Below are 13,061 nucleotides of genomic sequence, written 5' to 3'. Positions count from 1 at the left end.
ACGCTTCTATGTCTGTTACCTTTCAAACTTCCCATGCCCCTTGCTTACAAGGATTTCTTGATATAAATGTCCACCAGATCTAAGTTATAAGATCTTATGATCTTAACATTTATTGGGTTAGCTGTCAAATGACCTCTATAGACGGAATGAAATAAATAATGGAATAAATACTATTAATTAATAGTAATTTGCTGGTTCAAGTGGGAGTTCAGTGTTGTGCTTAGACTTATTAGAAGCCCAGCAAAAGGGGGACATGTCTTTTTCTTGTCCTCATATCCTCTGTCCAGCAGGCATAGCCTTAAACTTATACATTGACTGTCTTTTTGACAACTTATTATGTTATTGTTGTTTTTCAGACTATTTTAACAATACTAGTCATTGAAACTGGTCATTTTCTTTCACTCTCATCTGCTGTCTAGATTTACATTATTTATTTCCTGAATCCAGCAATCGTCTTCAATTCAATCCCTTCAAATCTGTGATTCCTATAATCTATAAATCACAGGATTCATACATTTCTATGGTGAAATTTACAAAGCTTGGCATCATCAATTCTATATTATTACCAGCATATATTTTGGAAAATAAAGATTTGTTCTAAAAATATTGAAATTGAAAAAACAGGCTGGTGCTGGAAAAAGTTATTTCATATACCTGTGCTCTTAAGAACATATTATGTGGGTTGTAATTTTCCTCACAGATGCCAAGAAATTTAACAGTGTCTTCTTTTCCACCATTTGTCCTTCTTTTCAATTGTCCATGTCCTCCTTAGTTTGTTCTGGTAATCCTAGCTGTGCTAGAGTTAGGGACAATCATTCTTTATTTCCAGAAATATCAGTGCCAGGAAAACAAAATAAAACTTTGGTTCATTGAGAGAACACAGAAAATCAAAACCACATTTATGGATAGTAAGGAAGTTCATATACTCAAATTTTGAAAAATAACAGTTATATTTCACATTTGCACTTCCATCCAAAATCTAAGCATAATTTTCTCTAGGCAAGTTCTAATTATAGGTTTAACTTTCCAGTGTACATATCAATTATAATATGTATATGAAATAATGCTTTTCCTTCACATAATAACAGAGGATCAGGAATAGAAGAACAATTGCATAGGTGAGCTACTTTTTTGGCAGATGGTATTTTCTTCCAAATGCCAGTTACCATCTCCAGGGTTATTTTATTCCTTTGCAGAAAGACTGTGGAACTTTCCTCTACCACTAATTCAGAAACGGATGAATTATGTCTTAGCAAAAAGACTCAAGATAGCAGTCTTGACTCAGAATGTAATGCTTGATCTCTTGCTGTCCTGTTGCGCAGCATTTGTCATAAATATAATCTGTTAATATTATATGTGTCATAAATGCCTAATAGCCAACATTTAAAAATACTAGTTATAATTTTTTTTTAAATTGGATCTTGGATGTTTTAGTTGATATTATTGAATTTTCAAAAATTTTGTAACCAACCTTTGATCATATGTGTATATATTTAATGAACTAATACATTAAAATGCCAGTTTCTTCACCTTACATACATTGAAATCAGTGTTATGTGCTTCTAAATTAATGTGACTAGGATTAGGCTGTGTGTGACATTTAAAAAAACTTTTGAAGCTAAGAAAATAGATCAGGAATTTTTTTAAAAAAATAACATTTCATTTAGTTATAGAACCAAATGTTGCACTGTGGATTTCTACCCAAGTAAGATGGGTAAAAACATTTCCTTTTCAATTCAGAGAGTATCTCCTATTTTCTTACAAATTAAGAAATTTAATTTCTCCCCATTCTTTCAGCACAGCTTATTTATGCAGTGGACACATTATGAAGTCATTAGAAATTTCATTTTCAATAAAACCATTATTCTTTTTATTCCCTAAAATTGTCTCACTGTCAAATTCTCCAGATTGTCACTGCTGCCATAATTGATGATTCCAGTTTCTTTATATTGTTGATTCATATACCAATGAGAATTTTAATTGTATCAAGATTATGTAGACACAGAAGCAGTCTAGCTTTGATGTACAATATTTTTTTTTCCATTTGAAGTGGTGGAACACTAGTGATTTCCTGAGTGAATGCCACCATTGCCCAGCCCAGTGCCTATAATAGTGGCACTGCAGTATGTCAGAAATTGGGTCAGGTCTCCTAGCTATAAGTGAGAAAAAAATGACAAAAGGAAGGAGCCTTTACACCAGGGGTGGGTTCCTGCCAGTTCTAACCTCTTCTATAGAAGAGGTTCCACAAATCTACAGTGCCATTTAGAACCGGTTCCAGCTCCCTCCCTCCGCCCGTCCGCACATCATTAAGATGAAGAGCAAGATGAGGAATTCTGAGAGTTGAAGTCCACAAGTCTTAAAGCTGTCAATTTTGAACACCCCTGGGGGGTGCAAGGGTCTTGTAACTTGACAGCTTTAAGACTTGCCTGCTTCAAATGCCAGGGTTTCTGAGCCAACATTTTGGTTGCTAAGCAAGAGCGTTGTTAAATGAGTTTCACCATATTTTACAAGTTGGCCACGCCCGCCCACTCGGTCACATGGCTGGCAAGGCACTCTCACCCGGTCACATGGCCACTCCCACAAAGCAGGGCACACCTACAGAAGAGGTTCTAAAAAATTTTGAAACCCACCACTGCTTTACACCTTAATACCTGCCCTCGGTTTAGAGCATCAATGGGTCAAGTAACATCCCAAAATAAAATTAAAAGTACTGAGAACCTTAGTCTTTCTTTCAGATATACGTCTAGAACATAGATTTGTGTTTTTAAAATGTATCACAAAAATATGGGGTGAACATCCACTAGGAAGACATCAGATATTTTAATCCATAAAACTCGGCATATCCTGTGCTTTTTCAAAATAGTTCAGAGCTGTACTATTCCTTTACATAATTATAGGTAGCAATGTACATGGAGAATTGTTCATTGAAAATCATATGTATAAATATACAGTATTAAGTTACTCAAATATAAAGGTGTTAATGAAGTTGTTACTATTATTTCTTATGTTACTACCTATAAAGCCAAGAGCTAGTGTCTGATATTAATCTTTAGATACATTTCACATGCTTTAAAGTGAATTGAATTAATTGGATTACACAGATCATCCCCAAAACAGCCAAAGTCTATTCTCACTGTTATTTATAGTATGTATTTTCTGTGCATAATGAAAATGTTTACATTTCTGTATGTGAATAAGTCATTTGTTTTGATTTCTTATTCAACTAAACTAATAAAAACATAAAAAGATATATAACTTTATAATATAAAGATCAATGAAAGGAACTACTGAAGTTATTTAGTCAGAAGCAAGCAGAATTGAGTTGGTAAAGTACTTACGTGTGTGCTGGGTTGCAGCCAGGCTTTTGATAATCAGTGAAACAATATAATTGTACTTCTCAAATGCATCATAATACTTTCTCTTTCTTGTTCAAATCATTTGTACTATTTTCCTAAACTGCTTCCTGAAACTCGTTGGCACTTTACAAAATGTGGTGGACGCCTTATTTTATCTTACAGTGATTCCAATGAATGTGAGTAGTGAAGGCTAATTTGGGAATCGTTCATACTATAAATTTCTGTTTCATGGAAGGAAGCCCGTTGGTGATAGCGAAGCTAAACAATGCAAGACTGTTGCTATGTAGGAAACTGTTTTTCATAAAGATATGTTAAATCATTCTATTACAAATTCACTCCATAATGAATCGCCTAAATGACTGGACATTTAAGCCAGTTCTTTTTCTTAATTTAGAAATTCTTTTCGTAAAGTATGCTACAGTTCTGGTGGGTATTTATTCCTATTAGTTGGATATAAACTGTTGTTTGAGAATATTTGAATATTAGTCTTTCTTAGAGATTTTGTGTTTTGTTGTTTAACACTAAGTTTATTCTTGTAGGTTGTGAAAAACAAATGAAAGTTGTTTTCAGAGAATCATCTGAAGAACACCTTCAGCCCTTTAAGGATAAGTTTGAAGAATTTTTCTGTGAAGGTACGTACTTTCCAACCTATTTAAGCTTTCCCATTCTTGATATATTTCAATGCATATCTGCTTTTAATTATGGGTTCAGATTTATGCAGAATGTGGTTCACATTTCTTTATATAGGTGAAAAAAACATTTTCAGCTGGTTTCAGAAATTACATCATTTACTTTTAGTTTATCTTCACATGGTTCTGGGGCATTCCATACATAATTCTTCAACTTCAATCAGTTTAAAGTAGATTCCATATCCTCTTTACTTACCTCCATTTCCTATCTCCAAATCCTTTATGATATAGGATTTATATTTTCACTTCTTGGAAACATTCTACTTTCACCTTTGTTTCTTTCACTTTTTGAGTGGGTCTATTGTCACTGGCATTAGATAATAATTGTCTTTATATGCTGGCCACAATATACTAGTATTAATATATCGAAACACTAATTTATTAATGTGGTTTTAAATGGGTAACATAGTATTCTTTATATTTTATATAATGCTAAATATATTTACACAGAAGATCTCACTGCCTTCACTAAGATTTACAGTATTTCTAAATTCATGTACAATAAGATTGTTACTTAGCAACTATACCACTATATACGAATACAGACTTTATTTCTCTACTAATAGTTTTTAAAAAGAAGTGTAATACATGTACTAAGCTTCCTCATAAACTCAGTAGCAATAATAGGTTTCCCACTACAAATCCATTGATCCATTGATCGACCTAGGGAAAAAGCTAGAAGCCACTCCTGTTGGCAGGAGAAAATGTCTGTGTTTTTCCCCCTTTTTCACATGAACGACCTTTTCAAATAGAATATGGGACCCACATTAGGCCATATTTTGGTTGTTTTTCATTTTCCACAGAAAGATTCTTCTGTATTGTTGACAACCCCCCTATTGGGTCCTTGGAAGAAGTCCCCATTTTTGTTTAACTCTATCATCAACGTTCATTTCTGATAACTCTATCATTTCAAAGTTCTGCTGCTTACCATCCCACTGAATGGATAGATTTGATTATCTTAACCTATATCTAAACCTTGATCTCTATATAACCATCCATCTTTCTCTTATTTCTGGTGTGTGTGTGTGTGTGTGTGTGTGTGTGTGTGTGTGTAGGAAAGACGGAAGGGGAGAGAGAGAGAGAGAGCTCATTTCACTTTTTTAAAATGTTTGGTGGGTTAGATTGCAGGTCTTCAAGAAAAAGTGAAAATTAAACCAGAAGTGTAATATTTAGTTTGTGGAAATTATCTGGTACACATAGATACAATGTAAAATGGTTAGTTAAAAATGAGCGGTTGACCAACTGTATTTACCAAGAGTGATTTATGTGCCGTTAATCTCTATATAGACTGTACTTTTCTGCAGGGGTATCATTCTTTCAGCAGAGTCCCTGGTAATTGTAGAAAATGTTTTACAGTACAATACTGGAACTATCTCCCTTGAAAAGCAGTGCAATTTCATTCTAAAAATGCATGCTTAGGGTTATATCATTATATAATTATGGTATGCATAATTACATGCTTTTGCATGCTTAACCTGCCAATATACATACTCTTGGGAATTTTCTTCATTCAACTTAGAAATCTGTAAATACTATCATTTTGATTTTACTATTTCTTGATTAACCATGACAATATTGTTTCAGATACTATTGGCTATCAAATTGCAGAATGGAAAAATAGATACATTTTTAATTTAATAATTTTCCATTGGGTGGGATTCAAGCCACTTATTTTTTACCTCTTACTACTCCCCAAATGTAGTTTTTAAAAAACAAACAAATTGAAATTAATCAAGATATACAAGCAAAATTACTCTTCAGTAGCAATAATAATGATGATTACAGAGGAGAAAGTAAAAGCAGAACATTTCAACCAACCCTTCTCCCCATTCCAACATGAAAAATATTATATATTACGCTGTAATTTTCTTAGGGCAAGTCACAGGTCATCAAGCTGAATGCAAACCTTTGAGACTACAGAACTGTTCATCAGCAAAATAGCAATGTCCCCAGATAATCTGGTATTGAGCAGAATAAAAATATAATAAACAATAAACAAAGCAAAAGTGTGGCACATAATTATTGAATGGAATTTGAGGGAAATTACAGGTTTTCACATTTAGAAGTGCCACATATTTTGATGGTAAAGACCACATTTTTTTAAAAAAAAAGTATAAAATCAAAATTGCACTTTTTATCAACTTTCTAGGTTTGTAAATGTTGGAAAAGCACAGCTTTTCCTTTTAAGCACTGCATTGGCTTATAAATGGTTTGTATTTTTCATGTTACAGAAGATTTTTTTTTCAGTCTCTTGATACACTAAGATCTCTTTTGTACATAATATTTAATATCACTCCCATATAAAAAGAACTTTAAGTGGTTTGTTACAGAAAAGGCAGAAGAAGCTGGCATATGAAGGGCAGCTGTTTTTATTTTTTTAAAGGAATGGTCTGGGAAAAAATTCCTGGATAACTGTCAAGCAATGCATGATATTCTACATTACTGTTTCAGTTAGAGAATATTTTTCATTAGTGTTAAAAACAGAATAAAATAGTCATTTGGAATCATCAGGAACATGCTTCATGGTACATTATTTATTTCATCTATGGTCTGTGTTTTTAGTGAGACAAACAGTACTTTTTAAAAAAAAAACATAATTTCCATGTTTTCAGAATTCCAATGATAACCAAACATTTATTGTGTTCATGATTTTCATTGCTTCATACATAGGCATTTTTCTGTCTTTCCATACCCATGAATTACAACAGCTGCAGGCAACTGGAAAATATTAGAAGTGCCAGAAATAGAAGAATTATCCTGGAATATCACAACTCTTTATATATTATATATATATATATATATTATATTATTCACACTTATAGACCGCCCCCTCTCCCGGAGAGGACTCGGGGCGGTGTACAGTCACTAAAATACGTTGTAAAATACATACATAAACAGTTAAATAATTAAATACGTAGGTGAAGGAGGTTGTGAGACTGTAATAGAATAATAAATATAATACGTTAAAAGCCTATTAAAACCCCAAACCCAATTAAAATAAATGAATCCCGGGAGGTAAAACTAAGAAAGTGCCAGGCCAGCTGATTGAAATAGGTGAGTCTTTAACTTTTGCCGGAAGGAACGGAGGTCGGTGGTAGTTCGAATGTCTGGGGGGAGGTCATTCCAGAGGGTTGGGCCCATCACAGAGAAGGATCTACTCCTAGGTGTCGCCCGCTGGCATTGCCTAGCAGACGGCACCAGGAGGAGCCCCTCCCTGTGTGAGCGGATAGGTCGCAGGGACGTGTGTGGTAGGATGCGATCCTGCAGATAACTAGGTCCTCTGCCATGGAGCGCTTTAAAGATGGTGATCAATACCTTGAAACGCACCCGAAAGGCCACAGGTAGCCAGTGCAGCTCGCGCAGGAGAGGTGTTACGTGGGAGTAACGGGTACTTCCCATAATAACCCGCGCGGCTGCGTTCTGAACTAGCTGCAGTCTCCGGATGCGTCCCAAGGGAAGCCCCATGTAGAGGGCATTGCAGTAGTCCAGGCGAGACGTCACCAGCGCATGAGTGACCGTGCGCAGGGCACTCCGGTCCAGTAGGGGGCGCAATTGGCGCACCAGGCGAACCTGGTGGAATGCCCCCCTTGCCACGGCTGCCACATGGTCCTCCATTGACAGCCGGGCATCAAGGAGGACACCCAAATTGCGCGCCCGCTCCACAGGGGGCAACTGTTCGCCCCCTATGGCCAGCGATGGGGTCAGCTGGCTGAACCGAGGTGCCGGCAACCACAGCCACTCGGTCTTGGAGGGGTTGAGTCTGAGTCTGTTGTCCCCCATCCAGACCCCGACGGCTTCCAAACACCGGGACATCACTTCGACAGCCTCGTTGGGGTGGTTTGGGGTTGAAATATACAGCTGAGTATCATCAGCGTAGAGATGGTACTCAACCCCAAAACCACGGATGATCTCACCCAGCGGCTTCACATATGCGTTGAACAGGAGAGGCGAGAGGACCGACCCCTGTGGCACCCCACAAGTGAGTGGCCTCAGGGACGACCTCTGTCCCCCTGTCAACACACATTGCTTCCGGTCGGAGAGGTAGGAGCCGAACCACCGCAAAACGGTGCCTCCGACTCCCATCCCCTCCAACCGGCGCAATAGGATACCATGGTCGATGGTATCAAAAGCCGCCGAGAGATCTAATAGGACCAGGATAGAGGAGCAACCCCTATCTCTGGCCCTCCAGAGATCATCGACCAACGCGACCAAGGCTGTCTCGGTGCTGTGCCCGGGTCGGAAGCCGGACTGGCGTGGGTCTAGATAGTCGGATTCGTCTAAGTGTCGCGGGAACTGCTGCGCCACCACATTCTCAACAACCTTCGCCACGAAGGGGAGGTTGGAGACTGGACGATAGTTAGCTAGCTCCATTGGGTCGAGCGAAGGCCTCTTGAGCAAGGGTCTCACCACCGCCTCTTTCAAGGCGGTTGGTAAGTATCCCTCACCCAGTGATGCGCTCACCAGGCCCAGGAGCCAGCCTCGTGTCACCTCCCAGGCTGCCAGTACCAGCCAGGAGGGGCACGGGTCCGTTAAAGAAGTGGTGGGTCGCAGCCGTCCACGCAACCTGTCCAAATCCTCGGGGGCAACAGAGTCAAACTCCTCCCAGAATGGTCTCTCAAGACTCGCTGTTGGCGGCTCGTCTGGTCCACTGACGGAGGTCCACCCGCTCCGGATCTGATCGATTTTGTCCTGAAGATATTCCCCAAACTCCTCTGCTCTACCCTGTAAGGGTGTCTCCCGCGCCCTCTGCGATAAAAGGGAGCGAGTCACCCTAAACAGGGCGGCAGGGCGGTTATCCGCGGACGCAATAAGAGCAGCACAATGCCTACGTTTGGCCGCTCTTATTGCCACAAGGTAAGTCCGCAAATAGGCTCTTACCTGTGTTCGGTCAGATTCGGAGCGTGAGGACCTCCACCTGCTCTCTAGACGTCTCCTGTGGCGCTTCATCACCCTAAGCTCCTCAGTGAACCAAGGAGCCCGGGTGGGTCGATGCCGCAGGAGAGGTCGCAAAGGCGCAACCCGGTCCAAGGCCCCAGTCGTCGCCCTATTCCAGGCAGTCACTAGGTCCTCGGAGCGGGAGCGGGACAAGGCTACAGGAATTGGCCCAAGCTCCGTCTGGAATCTATCAGATTCCATCAGGCGCCTGGGGCGGTACCAGTTTATAGAGTCTGGTTCTGCCTCCTCGCGGTGGGGGATAGCGGCAGGGAAGTCCAGCCGGAGGGATGAGTGGTCTGACCATGACAGGGGCGTGATGACTAAATCCCCTATTCCCAGATCACTCGTCCACTGTTCAGATACAAAAATGAGGTCCAGTGTGTGGCCCCCTTCGTGAGTGGGGCCCTGCACTAATTGGGTCAGGTCCATGGCCGTCATGGAAGCCATGAACTCCCGGGCCACCTCGGAAGCCGCTCCCATTGACGGCAAGTTGAAGTCCCCCATGACCAAGAGTCTGGGAGTCTCAACTGCCGTCGCTGAGATTAGCTCGAGGAGCTCGGGCAGGGCTGCTGATGCATAGCGAGGAGCCAAGTATACAATCAGCAAGCCCCACTGCCTCCCTGGGCCCCAGTTCACACCAAGGGACTCACACCCGGGTATCTGAGGGACAGTGAACTCCCTCGGCTCCAAACATTCCCGCATAACCACCGCCACCCCTCCACCCTTACCCAGGGCCCGAGGCTGATGGAATGCACGGAAACCCGGTGGGCACATTTCCACGAGGGGTAAACCACCCTCGTGGCCCAGCCAGGTCTCCGTTATCCCTGCAAGGTCTAGCTCCCCCTCTGAGATCAACTCATTAATGAGGGGGGCCTTGTTGGTGACAGACCTTGCGTTGCAAAGCATCAGCCGCAGGCCCTGGCTCTGTATGACCTGTCCACCTAGACTGCAGGGGTTGGTACAAACGACCGGGCGTAACCAACAGCCACGGTCTCCCAACCGACCTTGAGATCTTATTTAGATGTGATAATACAGATGTTTTCTTTTTTGAAGAATGTTTGTATGCTCAATCAGTTGCTATTGGAAGCAAAAGCTCATTGTAAATGAATAGACATAATAGACATAAATGCAATCTATAGAAAATATACACATAAGTAACAGGAATGCAGTGAGTAATATAGGTTGGATGTGCCACTTTAAAATAGCAGCCTATCTTCTGTTTGCTTTGAAATTAACACATAAGTTTCTTCAAGTAAATTTAGAATTATTTTGAGGAATTGAAATGATCTCAAGTCACCTCAGAATTATTTGTGATAATGTATATAATTCTATTCCAGATGAATAGGCTTTATTGAATTTTCTTAAAGTCAACATGATTTTAACATAATATTTTTATGCAGATCCATGTCCAGGATTCTCCTTAAGTGTTGAAAAGTATATAGAAAATCAACACTTATAATACTGTTTATATTATCCAAAGAAAGACTACTCAATATGATCTTTGCATTTATAAGCCTCCTTGTTGAAAACTATTTATATATGAACCAAAATGTTCTTGTTCACCAATGAAAATTGGTTGCTGGCTAGTTGAGATCTCAAATTCAAACTGTTTAGATTTACAGAAATTTTCATCTATAGTTTTTAGTATTATGGTATATTGTAAGATAAAGTTAACGCATGTGTATTCATGACAATTTAGGTTTGTGTAGATGAGCAAGCATGTCAGCCTCTGCTACGCTTAGTTGCTATCGGCTGCCATAGGAACGGGGAGAGGGGGGCATGGTATTGGGGAAGGGAATTATATTGTACTGGAGGAGTCTTGTTCTCACCATCTTCTGCGCATGCTGGTGGCTGATGTTTGGACTTGGTCAAGGCCAACCATCTCGCATGATGAGGCTGTTTGAAGATGCACCTCACCTGACATCTTAGGGAGTTGCAGATTGGACACTGGGTTGGGTAATTGGGGGGAGGGTGCTGGGTAAACATTTGATATGTACATGTTCCCGCCTTTCTGGCTCAGATCTTGCTTTCCTTTTTGCTGCTTTCACTTCATATAGAGTAAAAGTACTTTTATCTCTGTTCAAATGGAATCAATGTTTTTCTTTCTTGGATATTGAAGGAGGCATGCCTGACAGTTCCACCTAGATTTAAAAGTATAGCATACCGATTTAAAATGATAAAAGAGAATGATGAATGCTCTTAGTGGTTGAGAAGCAAGAAAATATAAAACAAAGTAAAAGCAGGCAACAAGATGTTTTCCTTAGCGGTGAAAAATGCATTATTTTACTTATATTTCTTATTTACTTAATTCATTAATTATGGGTTTAGAAGGTCACCCAACTCCAAAAGACAACATACAACATTAGAAAAAATAAAAAGCACACACCATATATGTCTGGAAAAGACAATTCATCACACAGATATAATTCTGTAAGAGGATGAGACCCATCTCACCCATAGCTGGGGAAAATGACAAGTTTCAGAGATTTCTTGCACATACTTATGATTAAACAGATTAGCAACATAAATGACAAATGTGAACACAGGATCAAAAAAGTATTAAAAGGGAAAAGTTAAACCAACCTTTCTCATTCTGACTCCCATCAGATATACTGTATTGTATATATTGTATATATTGGGTAAACAAGTAGAATTTTCCTTCAGCTTGGAGAAGAGTGAAGCATAATGTAACTAAATCTAATTAATTATTTTAATTTAATTCATTTTATTTAGAAACTGCTCTATTCAAACCAATTTAGGGCAGTGATTCCAACCAACTCCAAATAATGTCCATCTCAGCTTCAAATTATTGAGTCTTCATGACCACTAAATTTGGGAGTTTTCCTCATATGAGAATGAGGCAATCATATTGGGATTAAGAAGTATTGATCTTTTGAGTGAGATTGTATTATTTACCATCCTTGCTTATGAATACATTTATTGCTTTGATATTTATATATAGAACTAACCAATAGGAGCAACATTTGTCCATGGTCTAATTTTGTATACAGATTAGAATTTCAAGTTTGACAATTTTACGGAACCAAAACCTACTACAATACTTTTTAACCCTAGACTGTACATACTGGCAGATGTTGTTCCTTCTCCTGTTCTTTTTAAAATATTAAATTATAAAATGGGAAGCTGTCAAAGATATGCTTTAGTTTTTAAATTCTAAAAAATATTTTACTATATTATTATATTTTAATTCCTATTATTTTTAATGGTTTTATGCTAAGAAACCGATGTGCCCCATATAAAACACACATATATTTCTTCTTACAACTTACTTGCTCCACTATCTGTCCCAAACTCTACAATTCTGATGCTAGTTCTGATCTAAAAGACTATGTTGCAGAATAATTCATTGCCAGCAATAGAAAGGTAATAAAAGAATAATCAAATGAGATGAAGCAATTCACAGTGTGAAAAAGTCTACTCAAATCCATAGAAAAGTAATTTCAATTTTGCTGTTTTCCTGTTGTGCCTTTAGAATGAATCTATGCTCCCAATTGCCTGAAATGTCTATTTGTAAAAGGAACATATCCCAATGAAGAGAATTCTTTAATCCGTTCTCCATTCCAGCACGGTAGAAAACTATATCTTAAGTGCAAGAGGTGGCTGTGCATATTATATTCCTAAAGTTTTACCTGATTGTATGAAATCAATCTTTACTAAGTTCAGTTTATAAAATATAACCTCAGCTTCATAAATCATTCTAAGCATCACACAGGAGGAAGTAATGCTATGGATTTTTTTATTTACTAAAACAACTCAAATAACCAGAACCTTTTTTTTAAAGTTAGGTTCATGTACAGTTATCAATTTATGCAACTCTGTATTACCCAATATACTGATTTGCTTGGTATGTGTGACAATTTCTTGTTTTAGAGAAGGCCTGTTTCCTATTCTTATAAACCTAATTCATCACACTAACCCCCCACCCCTGCCTCCATTAAAAAAAAATCTTCATTTTTATAGGAAAAAGTGTAGTCTCTCTGATTTATTTTTTCAAAAGCTGAACAGATTGGTTTCATACGTATTCTATTTAAAAAGGATTAAAACCAATTTTCCAGTTTCT

At 38.7% G+C, this 13,061-nt stretch overlaps 1 protein-coding gene across 1 annotated transcript in view; it reads left to right on the top strand.

The window, feature by feature from the left end:
* Positions 1-13,061, top strand: part of FMN1 (formin 1) — a 95,396-nt gene that overhangs the window by 68,020 nt on the left and 14,315 nt on the right. The window contains exon 13 of the mRNA XM_081940609.1: positions 3,896-3,988. Coding sequence (XP_081796735.1) covers positions 3,896-3,988 — 93 coding nt within the window. The remainder of the gene's footprint in view (positions 1-3,895; positions 3,989-13,061) is intronic.

This window comes from Natrix helvetica (assembly GCF_964273705.1).
Source record: "Natrix helvetica genome assembly, chromosome: 1".
Classification (NCBI taxonomy): Eukaryota; Metazoa; Chordata; class Lepidosauria; order Squamata; family Natricidae; genus Natrix; species Natrix helvetica.
The sequence above is the reverse complement of the archived record's forward strand: the minus strand, read 5'-3'. Positions and strand labels throughout refer to the sequence as shown.